This window comes from Globicephala melas, chromosome 2 (assembly GCF_963455315.2).
Source record: "Globicephala melas chromosome 2, mGloMel1.2, whole genome shotgun sequence".
Taxonomy (NCBI): Eukaryota; Metazoa; Chordata; class Mammalia; order Artiodactyla; family Delphinidae; genus Globicephala; species Globicephala melas.
The window spans coordinates 71,735,760-71,754,231 of record NC_083315.2 but is presented as its reverse complement, the minus strand read 5'-3'; the positions used below and the strand labels follow the sequence as shown (position 1 = coordinate 71,754,231).

The window sequence follows — 18,472 nt, the reverse complement described above, 5'->3', positions numbered from 1 at the left end:
TTTTAATTACTTCCTCACTTTCACTGGAGTGAAGGTTACAGAGACATCAATGCAAAGTATATACAACTTTATTTTACATAAAAGCTAGGCAGTGAAATCAAATATAAATACGTGATAAATATTAAACACTTATTTAAAATCTCTCAGTAAATTACTCTACTATACCATAGGGATAAAATCTGCTTTCTTTTGAAACCAACCTCATCTGTCAAAGCAGCTAAAACATTAAGGTGATAAACAGTTATCTTAGCTTGAAAATACATGTTATTATATGATTATTAAAGTTCAGACAGAAAGTATTAAACCATGACTCAAAAGTTAATACCAGTTTTGGCAATGATACTTCTGGACTCCCCCATAAGTGGCTTCAGCTCCGATTCCTTCTTAGAAGGTTCAGAGGATGGAAAAGCAGATGATAAAAAATCCATGAAGTACAGTAAAGCTTCCAAATGAAGAACTAAGTTTAAGGATGAAAATGAAACCTAAGATAATGAACAATTAGAGAGGCAGATTTCAGATATGGAAACATTTTTATGTCAAACCTCAACATATACAAGTAGCACAAGAATAGTTCAACTAAGGACTTATTTTTTGAGAAAGAACTCACTATTACTTTGTTAACCTTTACCAGACAATAAACCAACACTGCCCACTCCCACACCCAACAATAATTCTAACCTCAATGGAACTTGATAGGCTTTAAGTAAGGATACAAGAAGTATTATCAGCCTTAGGTTGGTCGGTCCCCTTACAGATGGTCCCAAGACAGACTATGCATGCTCAAATGGATGGTGACCCAATGTCTGTACTGAGCCATACTTTTAGCCTTACCCTTAATTTTTTCCTAATCCTAAAGCCAATTCATTCAAATGTTTAATGATTCCATCAACACTATGCCAAATAACCATAGTGAACAAAATTTCCTTAAAAAATATTTCATTTGTGTACAACAAGGAATCATTAATTTATATCTGGGAAACAAGGAGTCTTTTAGGAAATCAAATCAACTTTTGTAATAACTTTATTTCAACTCTCCATCCATTTCTTTTACCTACAAAATTAAACCTATTATTATTACCACCCTTATTCTAATTTTAGGGCTCACAATCTCACAACTGAAGATGGCTTTGAAGCTAGATTTAATCATTACTATAATCTAACCTTATAGTGAATTAGAAAAGATTTACCTGAAGTCTTTGTTTGGTACTGTCATGGATGGTTTTAAATTCTGGTCCATCACTGTCCGCCTACAAATAATGGAGGATAAAGCCACTGGGTTGCAAACACTAAAAATTCACACACTGAAAAAATATATATATATTCTTTACTTTTCAAAGTATGCTATGAAAACACTATAAACATATTTCTTAAAGGCAAAGAAGAACATGCCAAAAACATGACCACATAAGCATTTCTTATATTCTACAGAAGCAAAAACCCGAACTCCTTATCCTACGTGGGAGGAAATGCTAAAGGTAGGGGAAACTGTCAGTGTATCTAGATTATAATAGATTTTGCTTCAAATTACAATGGAACTTTGTATACATCTACTTATTCAAAAACATAGGATTAACTCAGAAGTTTACTGAAATTATCCAGGATTGTCAGATGCTTGCATAAATCACTATAATTAACCAGTTTTAGGATGAAAAATTTTAGGGGAGAAAACCAAGATATTATATACAGGGGGATGACATAATTTCATATATGCAAATATTAAAGAATCCTAGAAATGAAACTACCTTTTTCAATAACATTTTCAGAAGGGGTTCATCTGTTACATTAGAAGAGTTAATAATGTGAAGAGGTTCTCCTTTAGAGTCTAAAAGAGAAAAAAAAGAGGGTAGATTCATTATTAAGTCGTTTAGACATTTCAAATGTATTTAAAAATAGACCAGCCAGTTACACAAATATATGTTTGTCAAAACTCAGAGTTGTACGCTAAAAAGGGTGAATTTACTGTATATAAATCGTATCTCAATAAAGCTGGCTTTGAAAAAAAAATTAAAGAAACTCCAAAAAACACAAAAAAACCAGCACTGGCCAATTATAAACGCTATAACATTTGGTACTACTGGTATTACTTATTTGAACAAATCATAATAAAGGACAAAGCTATAAAATACTTAAACTAGTGATTATTCTCAATACAAGTTTGCTTTACTTAAAGTTACCCCAAAGAGTTCCTATAACTTTAAACACCCATACCAACTTTAAAAGTTGGCTTGGTGCAATTTAGAAAGTGAATCTGAAAGGCTGAAGAGACTACAAGGTGATGTTAAATTTTTCCTCTATATATTTCTGGGTTGTTTAATTTTTATTTTTCACAAGTATACATTAATGTCATTAAACACAAATAAAAAACTTATGTAATTTTAAAATAAATAAAAAACCAATGAAAAAAAGTTACTTCCTAGTAAATTAACTCACCTTTCAAAAAGGGTCCCTGGGCTCTATACCTGGGTATTGTTCTCAGAGCACAGTTATAATGTTATGTTGCTTTTCATAAGTACTGAAGTGTTATGTACTGAAGACATATGCCTCATTTTCCTTTTAGATATATTCTACTTTCTGCTAAATATTTAGATATAGACTTACTTTAAGATAAATAACTACATAATGAATTTTAACTATCAAATTACTTCATATTAATGTAATAAATTTAAACTAAATAATTATGGTGACACTAATAAATATGCTTCATGTTGATAAAAAGGTAGTGACCATCTGCCTATTACATGCACAATTTACAGAGACTATACTTCACACTTACCAGTGAACTCAAAGCATTGCATACTAATTTTTTTTAGATAAGCTTCAGCAGTCAGGTCGTAGGCTTTAACTCTAGCTTCCAGTCCAAGCTGCAGGACATTTAGTTCACATAAAGGCCTTCCTTTCTTTTCTGCTTTTTCCATCAAAGTAATCACGACCTAGAAAAAGGTACCATTATTACCACAAACTATTTCACTAATATACACTGAAGTTAATTTAATAATCATCCGGAATGATATTATCAAAATATTCACACAGCGTAAAGATGTTCACTTCTATTTGTGCCTGGAAATTACCTAGGGTTATTTACTTTGGAAGGCCCACTTACTTGTTCAGACTTTTAAAGCACTGTCACTGTATTTTAATGGATTTCAAGATAGTTATGAAAAAAAAAAGTTGTTCTGCCTAATTCCCGGAAGTCCTAGTCTGATGGATGGTGTCAGACTAGATCTGAAAGTCTGAGATAAACAGTCAATTTTTAAACTACTCCTAAGGCAAGGTTTCTCAACCTTGGCACCACTGACATCTGGGGCTGGATAATTCTTTCCAGTGGGGAGTAGTCCCATGCGCTGTAGGCTGTTTAGTAGCATCACTGGCCTCTACCCACTGGTTGCCAGTAGCCCACTCTCTCTCTGGATAGTGACAACCAAAAATGTCTTCAGACAATGCTGATTATCAGCTTGAGGGGAGGATGCAAATTGCTTCCCCCCACCCTAATCACTGTCCTAAGGGAAGGGAACTGTAATTATATGTATTACAAATAATATTAAAAAGGACTTACAGGTTTTATATGTACATATGTTAATGAAACCCATTTGCAAATAGAATTATTCATTTATCAATGTTTCAATTATCAAAGCCTAAAAATCTTCAATAACTGTAACATTAACCAGAAAAACAGCAGAGGTTTAGCATGAAGGAAGTTAGTTTCAAAACATGTATTTCAGATCAAAAAAGTAGCACTCGTTTGTTTAAAAGTTTATTATTTTTGACTCAAGATAGAACATAACCTCTGCGTAGCTATTTAACAATGAAGGGATTTTGGAGAAAGTTCTTCTAAGTCCCTGTATCCGCGATGCTTTCCCACATACACACGTGTGTGCCTGCCCCTCTTTCTACCCTGTCCCAGCCCCTTTCCTAAACTCCTTTCCTCAGACTGTATCTTCTTCTTCTTTAAAAATTCAACTAAATCTCACTTCTTCCAGGTTATCTTCCCTGACTCTTTCAGACTGCTTAGATGCCCTCTTCCTACCATCACTGCCACAAGCTCCCTGGGCACATTTTTAATGGAAGTACTTAACAAAAATTTTAATTGTTTTCTTGTTTGAGTTCAGAGTTTATGTCTTTTACTTCTGTATCCTTAGCACTTAGTACATGCAATGAATATCTGTTATGTGTGTGAACACAGAAGAGGAAAATTCATTTAACCTTACCTTAAGAATCTGCAGATGGAAAGCAGGTAATAGTAATATAACATTTTTTAAATGTAGGCATATTGTGTTTTATTCTATTAATGGTTTCTAAAATTTGCAAAGAATTTCTCTGTCATTTTTCCCTTTCCTGCCTTCCCTATATAAAATCCAAAGCAGGCCACATTCCAACTGTCCTAAAATCATTTGAAAAGCCTTTTAGAGGGCATATTACCATTTTCTCTGTAAATATTATATCCCCCAAATATAACTCATCTTTAGCAAACTCTCAAATTTTTAAACATTTCTACATACAAATTACAAACAGCCTTTGTAAGCTTTTTCTATCCATATCAATAATCTACAAGTTTACTTTATTAGAGGTAATTCCAAATATCTATTATTTATCCACCTCATTTTATAAAAACAGATGAAAATTACATACCTCTTTGATTTCAAATTTCAGCAGAATATTAATGATGTCTACAGATCTAATTTCTTCCACTCCAGCTGTTAAACTATCTTGTGAAACATGCATATCTTGTTTTAATGTAGAGATTTCAAGTGGCTCTTTAGTTTCACCTAAAGATGTTTAAAAGAAATTCATTCACTTCTATTCACACATTTCTTACATGAATACTCAACAAGGACTTATACAAGTACTCTGGACTTGGTTCAGGCATTGAAAATCCACAAATCAGTCATACACAGCTCTAGCCCTTAGAAAGCTCATGGCTTAGTAGAAGAAACATATATACTTAAAATACAAACAAAATAAGAAGGCCCCACCTAGTCACATTAAATGGACAAATGTTAATAGTCTCTAGATAAAGTACGTAGAAAGCACAGAACTAAGCATGACACTGTCATGAGAAGGGCAAGAAAGTCTTAATAGGAGAGTTATAATTCAAGTAGAACTGAAGGAGCTCCTCACACAGAGAAGAATAAAATAAGAGGTAGTAGAAAACCACAGAGAGATAACACATCAGGATAGGTTTTGCAAACAGAATGGAGTTTGATATGGTTACATCATAAGGAGGATAATAAGAGCTAAGGCTTGATATGAAAGAAGCGGGGGAAGGGGGAGTTAAAGCCTCTTACGCCATACCAAGAATCAAAAGTAAAACCATATGAATATGACCCTGTTGTCCTGAAATTCACGCATCCTGAAATGCAGCAAAATTGCTTTCTAAACTGTAATACACAACACTAATAATAGCTATCACTTGCAAAGTACTTAATCTCTGTGTTGGATGTTGTGCTATCAGACGTTCACAGACTATCTCATTTAACTCTTATAACAACACTTCAAGGTAAAACCTTTACATTGTCCTTATTTCACATATGAGCAAATTGTGGTCCAGACAGATTCAGTACCTTGTCTAGTGTTTTCCATATGGAAAACCACTGCTGTTAATTATTACCTTTGAGAAAGCAATGCATAGGGCAAGGTTTCTTAACTATCACCTTATTTCAGCACTGTTCCAAACATAATGTGATTGAGGGAAAATAATTCTACCAAATATTTTGCTTCTAGAAAACAATTCCTGGAACAGGCAAAGATGTGTTAAATAGGAAATAAAAAGCACTGATCATTTTTTAAAATTGTGTATTAGAATTCATTAAAATTAACTAATTCTATTAAAAGAAAACCTATTAAGAGAGTGAAAAGGTAAAGCACAGATAGGGAGAAGATATTTCTACACATACACTAACATGTATACATATAACACATATAACCAGCAAAGGGCTCCTAACCAGAATGAATAAACAACTCCTATACACCAATTAGAAAACAGACCATACCTCAGTAAAAATAATGGTCAACAGACTTGAATGATCATGTCATAAAAGAGGACATCCAAATGGCATATGAAAAGGTTTTTAATTTCATTAGTTACCAGGGAACAAATAAAAAACATAGAGATACTACTATATAACCACCAGGATGGCTAAATTTTACAAGACTGAGGATAGCAAGTACTGGTGAGAATGTGAAACAATTGGAACTCTCATACATTGCTAGTAGGAAAGTAAACTGGTTCAACAACTTGGAAAACTGTTCAGTATAGCCTGGCGTAAGTTACTGAAGCGAAATGTAAGCTAACATATGACCCGGTAATTCTACTCCTAGCTATATGTCCAAAAGAAAACAGTATATAAGTGTGCCGAAAGACTACAATGACATTCATAGCAATTTTACTCATGACAGTCAAATACTGGAAACAGGAATAAAAAGAACAAACTAGCGCTATAGACATCAACATGGATGAATCCCACAAAACGTTGAAAGAAGCCAAGGGATCCGCGCGTGGCAGCGCTGCAGCCGCACAGCTCTCTGCTGAGCCCCAGAAAGGCCGCGCCGGCCCCGCCGCGCTCGTGGTCACGCTGCTCCCCTCGCCGCGAGGGGGGAGAGGGCTCGGGGCGGCGTGGGTGCCTACCGCCCTCCGAGGGGGCCGTGGGGACGGGGCGCAGGGGCTCTGCCCCCAGCCCGTGCCCACACCCCCAGCCCGCCGGAAGCCGCGCGCGGCCCTCAAGCCCCGGACCCTGAGTTCGTCACGCGAAGCTCCGAAATCCCCGGCAAGGCTCTGCGGAGGCACGAGCTCGGGCCCGCTCTCACGGAGGTACAAATGATGCAAAATGGATACCTCGCCCCAGAGACAGATGAAGATGATCTTTAGTCTGGCTATAATGACTACAATCCAACCTATGATACCGAGGAACTGGAGAATGACACAGCTTTTCAGCAAGTTCTGAGAACTAGTCATGGCAGAAGACCTCCCGTAACTGCTAAAATACCAAGCACAGCGGTTGCTAGACCTGTAGCTACTGGGTATGGGTCCAAGACATCCCTGGCATCAGCAGTGGGAAGACCAATGCAGGGGCTCTTCAGGATGGAGTTACTAGACCCATGACAGCAGTGAGGGCAGCTAGTTTTACCAAAGCAGCTTTGAGAGGCTCTGCGTTCGACCCCCTCGGTCAGTCGTGGGGCCCTGCACCGCCCCTGGAGGCCAGGAACGAAGACAGCCGAGAAGAAAAGATGAGACAAGTGGAGAAGAAAGTAAATGAGTCAGCAGAAGAAAGCTGTATTGCTAACTGTCGTGGAGACTTAAAATTGGCCTTAGAAAAGGCAAAAGATGCAGGAAGAAAAGAGAGAGTCCTGGTGAAACAAGGAGAACAAGTTTACAAGTCCAGAAAACATCAATTTGGATTTAACTTAATCAGTTATTTTCAACTTGGCCAGTCAATATTCAGCTAATGAAATGTATGCTGAAGCACTAAACACCTATCAAGTTATAGTGAAAAATAAGATGTTTAGCAATGCAGGACGGTTGAAAGTGAATATGGGAAATATTTATTTAAAGCAAAGAAATTATTCCAAAGCCATTAAATTCTACCAAATAGCCTTAGATCAAATTCCAAGTGTCCATAAAGAAATGAGGATTAAAATTATGCAGAACATTGGAGTTAACATTTATTAAAACTGGGCAGGGCTTCCCTGGTGGCGCAGTGGTTGAGAGTCCACCTGCCGATGCAGGGGACACGGGTTCGTGTCCCAGTCCGGGAGGATCCCACGTACCGCAGAGCGGCTGGGCCTATGAGCCATGGCCGCTGAGCCTGCACATCCGGAGCCTGTGCTCCGCAGCGGGAGAGGCCACGGCAGTGAGAGGCTCGCGTACCGCAAAAAAAACCACACACACAAAAACCTGGGCAGTATTCAGATGCCATTAATTTATTTGAGCACATAATGAGTATGGCACCAAATCTGAAGGCAGGCTTCAACCTAATTCTTAGTTACTTTGCTGTTGGAGATCGAGAAAAAAAGAAGGCATTCCAAAACTTGATTGCTGTTCCATTAGAAACTGATGATGATGATAAATACATTTCACCAAGTGATGACCCACATACTAATTTAGTGATTGAATCTATAAAAAATGATCATCTAAGGCAAATGGAATGTGAAAGGAAAGACATGGCAGAAAAATACATCATGACAGTTGCAAAACTCATTGCTCCTGTAATTGAAACATCTTTTGCTGTAGGTTATGATTGGTGTGTTGAAGTTGTGAAAGCTTCTCAGTATGTAGAGCTGGCAAATGATCTGGAAATAACGCAATTATATACCTGAGACAAAAGCATTTTAATCAAGCTGTAGAGACCTTTAAAAAGTTTGAAAAAAAGGACAGTAGAGTGAAGAGTGCAGCTGCACCCAACCTCTCATTCCTGTATTATTTGGAAAATGAATTTGCAGAAGCCGGTAGCTATGCAGATTTAGCTGTGAACTCTGACAGATATAATCCGTCAGCTCTTACTCATAAAGGGAATACAGTTTTTGCAAATGGTGATTATAAGAAGGCAGCTGAATTCTAAAATGAGGCTCTAAGTGTGGGACTCGAGGGACATTGTTCCAGCTAATGATTAAGAACTCTCCAGACAATAGGGGCTTCTTAGACAATGGGTGAATTTCCAGGATGTCCGGCCCCCTTCCAAGAAGGAGGGGAGATAACAAAATGTAAAAAAGGTGTCTGTCAAAGACCAATCAGACAGCTGGGGAGAAGGAGGGAGATAACAAAATGTAAAAAAGGTGTCTGTCAAAGACCAATCAGGCAGCTGGGGACAAGTTCCCTCTCTGGTCCGAGCCTAAGCCAGGACCAATCAGCAGGAGAACACAACCAAATCTATAATTTACATACGGGGAAGTGGGAACCTATAAAACTGACATATTCGCGCCCAAAAGGGTTCCTTCTTCGACCTCCTGCGTGAGGACCAAGGAACCCCGGTGCACCGGCCTTCAATAAACCTCTTGCGTTTTGCATCGACTTCCGACTCTTGTTGTTTCCTGGGCGAGTCGAAACTCCTAGGAGACCGCGCAGGTCTAACATAAGAAATGATTCTTCTTGTACTAAAGCACTTTATAATATTGGCCTTACCTATAAGAAGCTAAACCAGCTTGATGAAGCTTTGGTCTGCCTCCTGAAACTTCACGCGTAAGAGACAGCACCCAAGGCCTTTACCAGATAGCAAGTGTATACAAATTAATGGAAGATCCCAATCAAGCTATGGAATGGTTAATGCAGCTGATCAGTGTTGTTCCAACTGACTCCAGAGCTTTGTCTAAACTGGGAGGATTATATGACACTGAGGGGGATAAATCCCAAGCATCCCAATATTACTCTGAGTCATATAGGTATTTCCCGTCCAACACTGAAGTCAACAGGTGGTTCGCAGCCTACTACACTGAAACCCAGTTTTGTGAAAAAGCCATTCAGTACTTTGAAAGAGCTTCTCTTATACAGCCTACACAGGTGAAATGGCAGCTGATGGTAGCTAGTTGTTTTAGAAGAAGTGGTAACTACCAAAAAGCATTAGATACTTACAAAGATATTCACAGAAATTTTCCAGAAAATGTTGAATGTCTATGTTTCTTGGTACATCTCTGCACAGATACTCGATTAAAAGAAGTTCAAGAATATGCAACAATACTCAAGAGATTGGAAAAAATGAAAGAAATCAGGGAACAGCGCATCAAGTCTGGCAGGGATGGCAGCGGGGGTCCCCATGGCAAGAGAGACAGGAGCGCTGGCAGTGACAGTGGCCAGAACTGTGGCTCCAGTAGCAGAGGCAAGCGGCTCAACGCCCAGCTCTGAGACCTGCCTGGGACAGGTCTCAGAGCCTCATAATGAGAGCAGCAGTAACAAGGAGCTAGATGCCTCCTATGTGGATCCGCTTGGCCCGCAAATAGAAAGACCCAAAACCACAGCCAAAAAGAGAGTCAACGAGGAAGATTCTGCTGATGAACAGGAGATGATTTGCTTCCAGAATAATATATATTTTAATATATTATTTATTAAAGGAAAGAAATCACCTTACAAGAGAATACTCATGTTAAAGTTTGGATTAATTATCCAAACTTTAATTTTGCACACTGTCAAAACTTTAAATAAGTGTATTCTGTTCTATGAGTATGCATTTAGATTTTGTTTCGCTTTTAATGGAATAAAAACGTGAAAATTAAAAAAAAAAGAAAGAAGCCAAAAATGAAAGTAAATTCTCTATGATTCCATTTATATGAAATTCAAAAAGAGGCAAAACTAATGCATGATATTACAAATCAGAATGGTACTTAATTCTGGGTGGATTCAGGGTCAGGGTGGGTGTTTGGTATTGATAGGTAAAGGCATAGGGAGAGCTCTAGGGTGCAGTGCTGGAAATGTTCTATATCTTAATCATGGTGATTACACTGGTGTAGCCATATATAAAAATCCACTGAATTGTACACTGAAGATTTGCACACTTTACTACATGTATTAACATACTGTAAAAAAGGTTCTTCCCCCCCGGAAAAAAGCCTGTGCTCCGCGACGGGAGAGGCCACGGCAGTGACAGGCCCGCGTACCGCAAAAAATAAAAAAAAAAAAAGTCAGATCAAGTATGCTACATAGCCTAGTGCCAACTTAAAATGTTTTTTTCTCTATACATGCCAAGTTCAAAAATTTTTCCAGAATTCACCTTCTTTATGGCCTCCGCCTAACTCATGCAACTTAGAAATAACTGACTTTACTCAACTTAAAAGCAAACTATGGTTTTATTCAATAGCATCTTATTTGTTTTCTTGGTAATACAAATCGCAATTTGTAAATATATGTTTGTTTACTTCATTTTTATTGTTTGTCTCCCCTACAAAATTGTAAAAAGACATTTATTACACCACCTACTGTCAACCTCTTACCTGTCTCTTGCACTCTTGGTTTCACTTTACTCAAGTCTTCAGTAGCCTCACCAAGATTTTCTGCTAGTATTCGAAATAAAAGATTAAGATCTTCTTCATTTAGATTAACCTGTGAAATATGATGTTCCAAGAAAAGATAAAGATATTTCATTTTAAAATGAAACAATTTTAATATGGAAAACAAATCCTTAGTAACAAAACACTAAGGACAGGATACTCTTAACATTGACTAAAAAATTATATAATCACTGTACACTCAAGTATTCCACTACTTATGTTAAAAAATTCATTTTCAAATATAAGACAGTGTTTGGAGAAAAACAATGTGATTTACAAGTCAATATTAGTTTCATCTACTTAACCAATATGACCCTTAGTGAAAGTTAATAATTATTAAAGAAATCAGATCACTTTTTTTAATAAGTGACTTTCAGAACACACATAAATTCTACTTTTTAAACAATAACAATTTCAACGTAATAAAAATGCCACCTTCAATATGAAAAATCGGCATTTCACTCAATGCTATAATTATCTGAGGGGTACTCAGATATCCCTAAAATAAAAGAGTATGTATATAATATATAGAATGAGCTATAATTATAATACACTAATAAATAATTTACAAACAGATCACTGCTAACGTGTACACATAACAAATTTAAAAGCTAAGTAACATTTAACTGAAGATTAAATTCTACTAAAATTAATAAAGATCCTGTTGGACAGTATCACACTGAAATTTTCCTTACAACAATCAGTAAAAATTCCACATTTCATTTAGATTTATAATGAGAAAGTCTTCAGAGTCTGAACTTTCAATAAGAAAGTTTTTTTCTGGGACTTCCCTGGTGGCGCAGTGGTTAAGAATCTGCGTGCCAATGCAGGGGACACGGGTTCGAGCCCTGGTCCGGGAAGATCCCACATGCCGCGGAACAACTAAGCCTGTGAGCCACAACTACTGAGCCTGCACTCTAGAGCCTGTGAGCCACAACTACCGAAGCCCGCGTGCCTAGAGCCCGTGCTCCACTACAAGAGAAGCCACCACAATGAGAAGCCCACGCACCGCAACTAGAGAAAGCCCGCGCGCAGCAATGAAGACCCAGTGCAGCCAAAAATAAATAAATTTTTTTAAAAAAAGTTTTTTTCACTCATATACTCACATTCATTGACTCAAGATGACCTTTAATTTCCACAACAGGCACCTTGTGGTACCAAGATGCAGCTAGATTCCGATTTACATAAAACTCCAAATTAATTGGATGCAACAGCTGAATATCAGGATGGGAGATGCCTGGCTGGATCACTGTCCTAATGAAAAATATAATTGATATATATGCATAAACATAGGGGTAAATGCAACATATCATTAAAAAAAACACAAAGCCCAAAGTTGCTGCTCTAAACGTTGATTTGAAACAACGCTGTTTTAGTGTTTTCTAAACTTGGTCAATAATTAATTTAATCTACAATATACTAGCATGGACAGATTAAAACACAGCTGTCCCTTGAACAACACGGGGGACTAGGATGACAACCCCTCCATGCAATCATGTAACTTATAGTTTGCCCTTCATATTTCGGTTCCTCTGTATATGTGATTCCTCCATAACCACAGTTCTAAACAACCACAGGTTGTATAATACTGTGTTATTTACCACTAGAAAAAAATACCTGTGCGTAAGCAGAACCATGCAGTTCAAACCCGTGCTGTTCAAGGGTCAACTGTATATGACATACAATTAGCCTTTAAGAAAACTTTTTTCTTTAAACAGAAGATAGATGACAACCTGAGTAAATTTTTAAAAGAAACTGATATTTTTGAAGCTATGGGGGAAATCATCAATACAGTTGTTCAAGGACTGATATGTGTGCTGGTACAGAGATTAGAGAAAAAAATGGCAAGATGAAAAGTAAGCTATTTCTAAGTTTATAAAGCTCTTCAACCAGGATTCTTCTCTGGACTTGTCTTATAATCATTCCTTTTGTATTTAAGATAATTAAATCTCCTTGGACGGGGTAGAAAATGATTTCAAAATGAACATACACACTTTCAAATGTCCTCTGGTGTGAGCCCTAGAGATACATCATTACTTACACAGCATTCCTGCCAAAAATGTATAAGCTCGATTAAATCATGAGAAATCACTCAGACAAAACTAAATTGAGAGTCATTCTATGAAACAACTAGACTGAACTCTTCAAAACTGTCATCATCATGAAAAACAAAGAAAGGCTGAAGAACTATCCCAGAATAAATGTCTATCAGTACAGAAATCCCCCTCACTAATATAGGATACAATTAAATGCCACATGTTATCCTGGATTGAGGGGAAAATTCTTGGAATAACTGGTAAAATCTGAATATTGAATGCATATTAGATAATAGATTATATCAATGTTAAATTTCCAGAATTTGAAAATTGTGGTTATTATGTAAGAGGATTAATGTCCTTGTTCTTAGGAGACACATGCTAAAGCACTCTGGGGCAAAGCGTTAAGGTATCTATTCTCAAATGGTTTAGCAAAAAATGTTTTAATTTCCAATTATAAAATAAATCTTGGGGATGTAACATATAGGATGGTGACTATAGTTAATAAGACTGTACTGTATATTTGAAAGTTGCTAAGAGCATATATCTTAAAAGTTCTCATAACAAGAAAAACATTTTCTGTAAATATGTGTGGTGATAGATGTTAACTAGACTTACTATGGTGACCATTTAGCAATACATACGACTATCAAATCATTATGTTGTATACCTGAAACTAATGTCATTCATACCTGAATAAAAATAAAATTTTAAATTTTTAAATATTTAAAATGATAATATGTATATACAGAGTTAAAGCAAATGTAAATAATTGGTGAATCTATTTGAAAAATTATAGGTACTATTTTTGCAATTTGTCTGTAGGATTGAGATTTTTCAAAATAAAAAGCTGATTAAAAGACAGTTCTGTGCAACAGAAGTATGTTGAGCATGAATTTCAATAGTCATAAAATTTCATAGACAATATTAAATAATACTTAAATATCAATACATAATTATTGAAAGAGCATACCTAGAAAGCTTAAGTTTTGTTAGCTGCACATCCATTCTATCAATTACTGGAGGGTCTGAGTAGTCTTCACCAGATATCAGACTGAACTGATTGTGAACTCTGATTAACCCAAGATCTACCACTACTGCATTGGTGGAAATGGAAGACTGTGGGATGACTATAACTGGTGCTTTCAAATCAATATTGATAGAAACACGAAAGCTCCTCTGGGCAAAATCTTTCACACTTGTGGCAGCCTTTTCTGCAGCCTGAGCAGTGGCAGCACTCAGAGCCTCTTTGGCTGTCTGGAAATTGTTCAGGAAGTTCTGTGGACACAAAATAAAAGGAGTAATTCAAACAGGAGGACAAGCACATCATTTCTATCAACATCTTCTTTTTATTTATGTGCTAATTTTTTTCAAATAAATAACTTTCAGTTTAGTCCTATTTTTCTAGTTAGGAAAGAATTACTGATTATCCATCCATATTTATGAGCTACCTGACAAGGGCTAATTATAATTAGACTTATATGGCTGAGGAACAGAGAAAAAAACAGTTTTAATAGTTTTTGCACTTGAGAATTTGGATTCATTATATTCCAGCAAAAATAATTCCAGTTCTAGACAATGCTAGACAAAAATCATTATGATTCAGATTTCAACTGTTAAAGAAAGTTTTTGACCTCTACATTAATCCATAAATAACATCAATAATCAAATCAATGCACAACCTGACATTCAAAGTTTTAAGATTTGCAATAATCATAATTATCAGACTTATTTTAAGTATTTCTAAGCCAAAAAATCTATATATAAATAGTGATTTTACCAGAAGTGACATGAGGAATTTATGGAGATAGACAATCTGAATACAGCCAACGTTCAGTGACACCACACTATCCACTTTGGACATGTCAGTATAGGAATCCCCCTCAGTAGCATCTGGATACAAATCCAAGTTAAAATGAAAGACTTCATTTCCCATTATTGACACAGCCTGAAAAGCAGAGATTTGAATGCACTCCATCCAATCGACAATGACAAAATAAAATCCCAATTTAAAAGGGTTTATAATCATTATAGAAACATTTTTCTATCAAAATATATTTTATTAGTATTTTAAAAAATAAAATATTTTAAAATAAAATCTCACATTCAATCATCAAAAAATATTAATGATTTACTATCACCTACTTTTTTATGAACTGTCTTAGGATCAACATCTGTGACAATAATATTTTCCAATCTGGCAAATAGTGACTGTTTTCTTGACTGAAGAGAAAGGGAAGAATCAAGTCCTGGAAAAGAAATTATATTATTATAATTTCTATAGATACCATAATAAGATCTGAAGATTTTTCTTCCATTGCATAACTTTATTCTGTAGGTGATATTCTTTATAAATTTAGCAAGGTTTGAACTCACAATTGATAAATAAGTGCAATATTAGATATTTTTAGTTTTATGAACAATGAAACCTATAAACTCATTAAAAAATAATTATTTGAATTTTCAACCCTGTGAAAAAACTACATCTAGTGCAAATAGATTATCTTAGGATTTTAGTAAATTCTTTACACCTTATATCCAGTCATTTACATGGAGACTATAAGAGTTTCATGAATCAAATTCAGACTAGTAGATGCACTGCCAGTTTAGAAAGAAGAAAGAAAAACCCTAGTTTTCTGGGTTTTAAGTTCTTCAAGAATTGTCTTAAACATATTCTTTACCTTTACCAGATCACAATGAGTTGGTAAAGACAGAGTCAGGGAAAAAAACTACATTCATTTTAGCAGATTTTGCCTAAAAGAGCATAACGGGCTCATAGGATTTGTTCTTCATGATAAGGTTGCTTTGCATTTGTACCAAGATAAAGTGTATTCACAGACCTTAAACTGAATTCTGGGTTGACACTTAGCTCATCAACAGCATCCCTACATTGACATTAGTATTCCTTTCACCTCTGAGACAACTCTCAAAAGCGTCCAAAACACCAGTATGTGTGGTTCAACTCTCAAAGAGTTAAGAAAACATGCAATCCAATTATGTCATAAAATAAAATAATCCAGTTTTCAGAGCCTTCCATTTTATATATACTTTAGCATTGCAAAAAACAAAAAAGCTTATCTTTTGAACAATTTTTAATATCATGAGAACTTTTACCTTGAATCTTGATTTCAGCAATATTGTTCTTCTCATCACAAACAATAACACAGAAAGCATTCAACTTGGCAAACAGCCTGAAGTGAATAATGTCACTCTCCTTAGAGGATACAATCACTGCATATAAACAAAGCAATTCTATCACAGTGGATTCTGGTAATATACACTCTATTAAGGTTTCTTCCCTATATTAAGTGAACCATGGTTCTGCTTAAAATAATTTTAAAATTCTCAAATTCTTAAGTATTTCAAATACTTTTTTTTGCTTTATATATTCTTTATATATAGTTTGCATTTTTAATAGTGAGATGTACTACTTTGATAATGTAAAAGCAAGAAAAAACTTAAAATACATAAAGATAACAACACTGAAACTCAAGGAAGTTACTGAATATTAAATAACATGCCTATGGTCCCATAGTTTAAGTAGCAGAGTCAGGATTTGAACTGAGTTCTTTCTGATCCAAAAGCTGGGCTCTTATCCAATTCGATGCTATCCCTGAACCCTGGCCCTCATGTCTCTGGGTCTTGATTTCCTTATCTGTAAAATGTTAGGGAAGATTAACCCTCTATGGAGTCCTTTCAGGAGCCGCTGAGAGGAGGAAGAGCTCAGAATAAATACAGGTCTTCTTCCCCTAATACTCATATAAAGACATCCCCCATCACCACCAGAATAAGAACAAAAACATTTTTTTTTAAACAACAGTATTAACTACATTTATGTTACATATCAGGCACCCATGTATGACTCAGTTTGAAGGAAAGAACAAAGGTAGGCAAAACGGCATGTACATGACTAACCAGATGGTCTCTCGTAAGATTCCCCATTTAGCTCTACAATTCTAACTCTTACTAACAAGAAACAAAACAGTGTTTTTCATACTTTTCTGCAGAGCTGAATTTTTTTGTTGCTTTTCAGTAGAAACTTGTACTTCCTTGGTATCACCCATGTTTTGGCCATCTGATGGAATTATGGTTGTCAGGTAATTAAGAGAAGAGAGAAGAGCTTGTGTATGCAGCAATAGGTTTAAAGATGAAAAAGCCACCTAGAAATATTTTAAAAAGAAAATTAGTTCCCAGGCCAATTATACCAGTAGTCTGCATGATGTATACAAAAGGCTCCTAACTAGGCTTGCATCACTGCTGTACACCACTTAAAAGGAAGAGAGAAGAGAGGAAGACTCACAACTCACAGTCCTTAAACAGGCAATATATGGAGAGTAAATTATACTTACACATTTTGGGGGTTCATTTGAGTATCAAGGTAACCTAATTACTCCATTTCCCAATCCTAATTACCATAGAGCCTACAATCTGCCTGTCATGGTCATTCCAAGATTGAATATATATATCACTTTTTTGAATCTTCAATGATTATTATTATGATTATATAAAACATATAAGTTAGAACATGAAACTCCAGAATCACCATGTATTACCACCATGTTAAGAAATGATTTCAGGCTCTGCAAATGGCTCTGCACATGGCCATTGAAGCTACAGTGTCAGCAGAAGCCGGTTCGCACTAGGAACTCTGGTGTGAAGGGCTGGGCGTGAGGCCTCTGCATGCAGCACCCTATGAGCAAGTGCATCTACACTAAGCACAAAGGAAAAAGAAAAAGCTTGTGGGATCTTGGTTCCCAGGCTGGAGGTCAGGCCTGAGCTCCTGTGGTGGGAGCACCGAGTCCAAACTGCTGGACTAACAGAGAACCTCAGACCCCAGGGAATATCAATCAGAGTGAGGCCTCCCAGAGGTCCTCGTCTCAGCACCGAGACCCAGCTCTACCCAACTGCCTGCAAACTCCAGTGCTGGACGTCTCAGGCCAAACAACCAGTAAGACAGGAACAGAGCACCACACATCAAAAAAAAAAAAAAGAAACGACAAAAAAATATGTTACAGACAAAGGAGCAAGGTAAAAACCTACAAGACCAAATAAATGAAGACGAAATAGGCAACTTAACCTGAGAAAAAATTCAGAGTAATAATGATAGTAAAGATGATCCAAAATCTCGGAAACAGAATGGAGAAATACAAGAAACATTTAACAAGGATCTAGAAGAACTAAAGAGCAAACAAACAATGATGAACAACACAATTACTGAAATTACAAATACTCTAGAAGGAATCAAGAACAGAATAACTGAGGCAGAAGAACAGATAAGTGAGCTGGAAGATAAAATAGTGGAAATAACTGCCGGGGAGCAGAATAAAGAAAAAAGAATGAAAAGAACTGAGGACAGTCTCAGAGACCTCTGGGACAACATTAAACGCACCAACATTCGAATTATAGGGGTCCCAGAAGAAGAGGAGAAAAAGAAAGGGTCTAAGAAAATATTTGAAGAGATTATAGTC

At 36.2% G+C, this 18,472-nt stretch overlaps 1 protein-coding gene and 1 pseudogene across 4 annotated transcripts in view; one reads left to right on the top strand and one right to left on the bottom strand.

Annotated features, from left to right (window-relative positions):
* The window catches only part of VPS13C (vacuolar protein sorting 13 homolog C), a 175,498-nt gene that overhangs the window by 71,691 nt on the left and 85,335 nt on the right, over window positions 1–18,472 (bottom strand). For all 4 annotated transcript variants that reach the window (XM_060294174.2, XM_070044905.1, XM_060294175.1 and 1 more), the window contains 12 exons: window positions 17,002–17,164; window positions 16,119–16,235; window positions 15,150–15,253; window positions 14,785–14,952; window positions 13,978–14,282; window positions 12,075–12,222; window positions 10,912–11,020; window positions 4,627–4,763; window positions 2,774–2,930; window positions 1,743–1,822; window positions 1,188–1,247; window positions 326–482 (listed from right to left, as the gene is read on the bottom strand). In XM_060294174.2, coding sequence (XP_060150157.1) covers window positions 326–482; window positions 1,188–1,247; window positions 1,743–1,822; window positions 2,774–2,930; window positions 4,627–4,763; window positions 10,912–11,020; window positions 12,075–12,222; window positions 13,978–14,282; window positions 14,785–14,952; window positions 15,150–15,253; window positions 16,119–16,235; window positions 17,002–17,164 — 1,705 coding nt within the window. The remainder of the gene's footprint in view (window positions 1–325; window positions 483–1,187; window positions 1,248–1,742; window positions 1,823–2,773; window positions 2,931–4,626; window positions 4,764–10,911; window positions 11,021–12,074; window positions 12,223–13,977; window positions 14,283–14,784; window positions 14,953–15,149; window positions 15,254–16,118; window positions 16,236–17,001; window positions 17,165–18,472) is intronic.
* Window positions 6,812–10,006, top strand: LOC115864817 (intraflagellar transport protein 88 homolog; annotated as a pseudogene).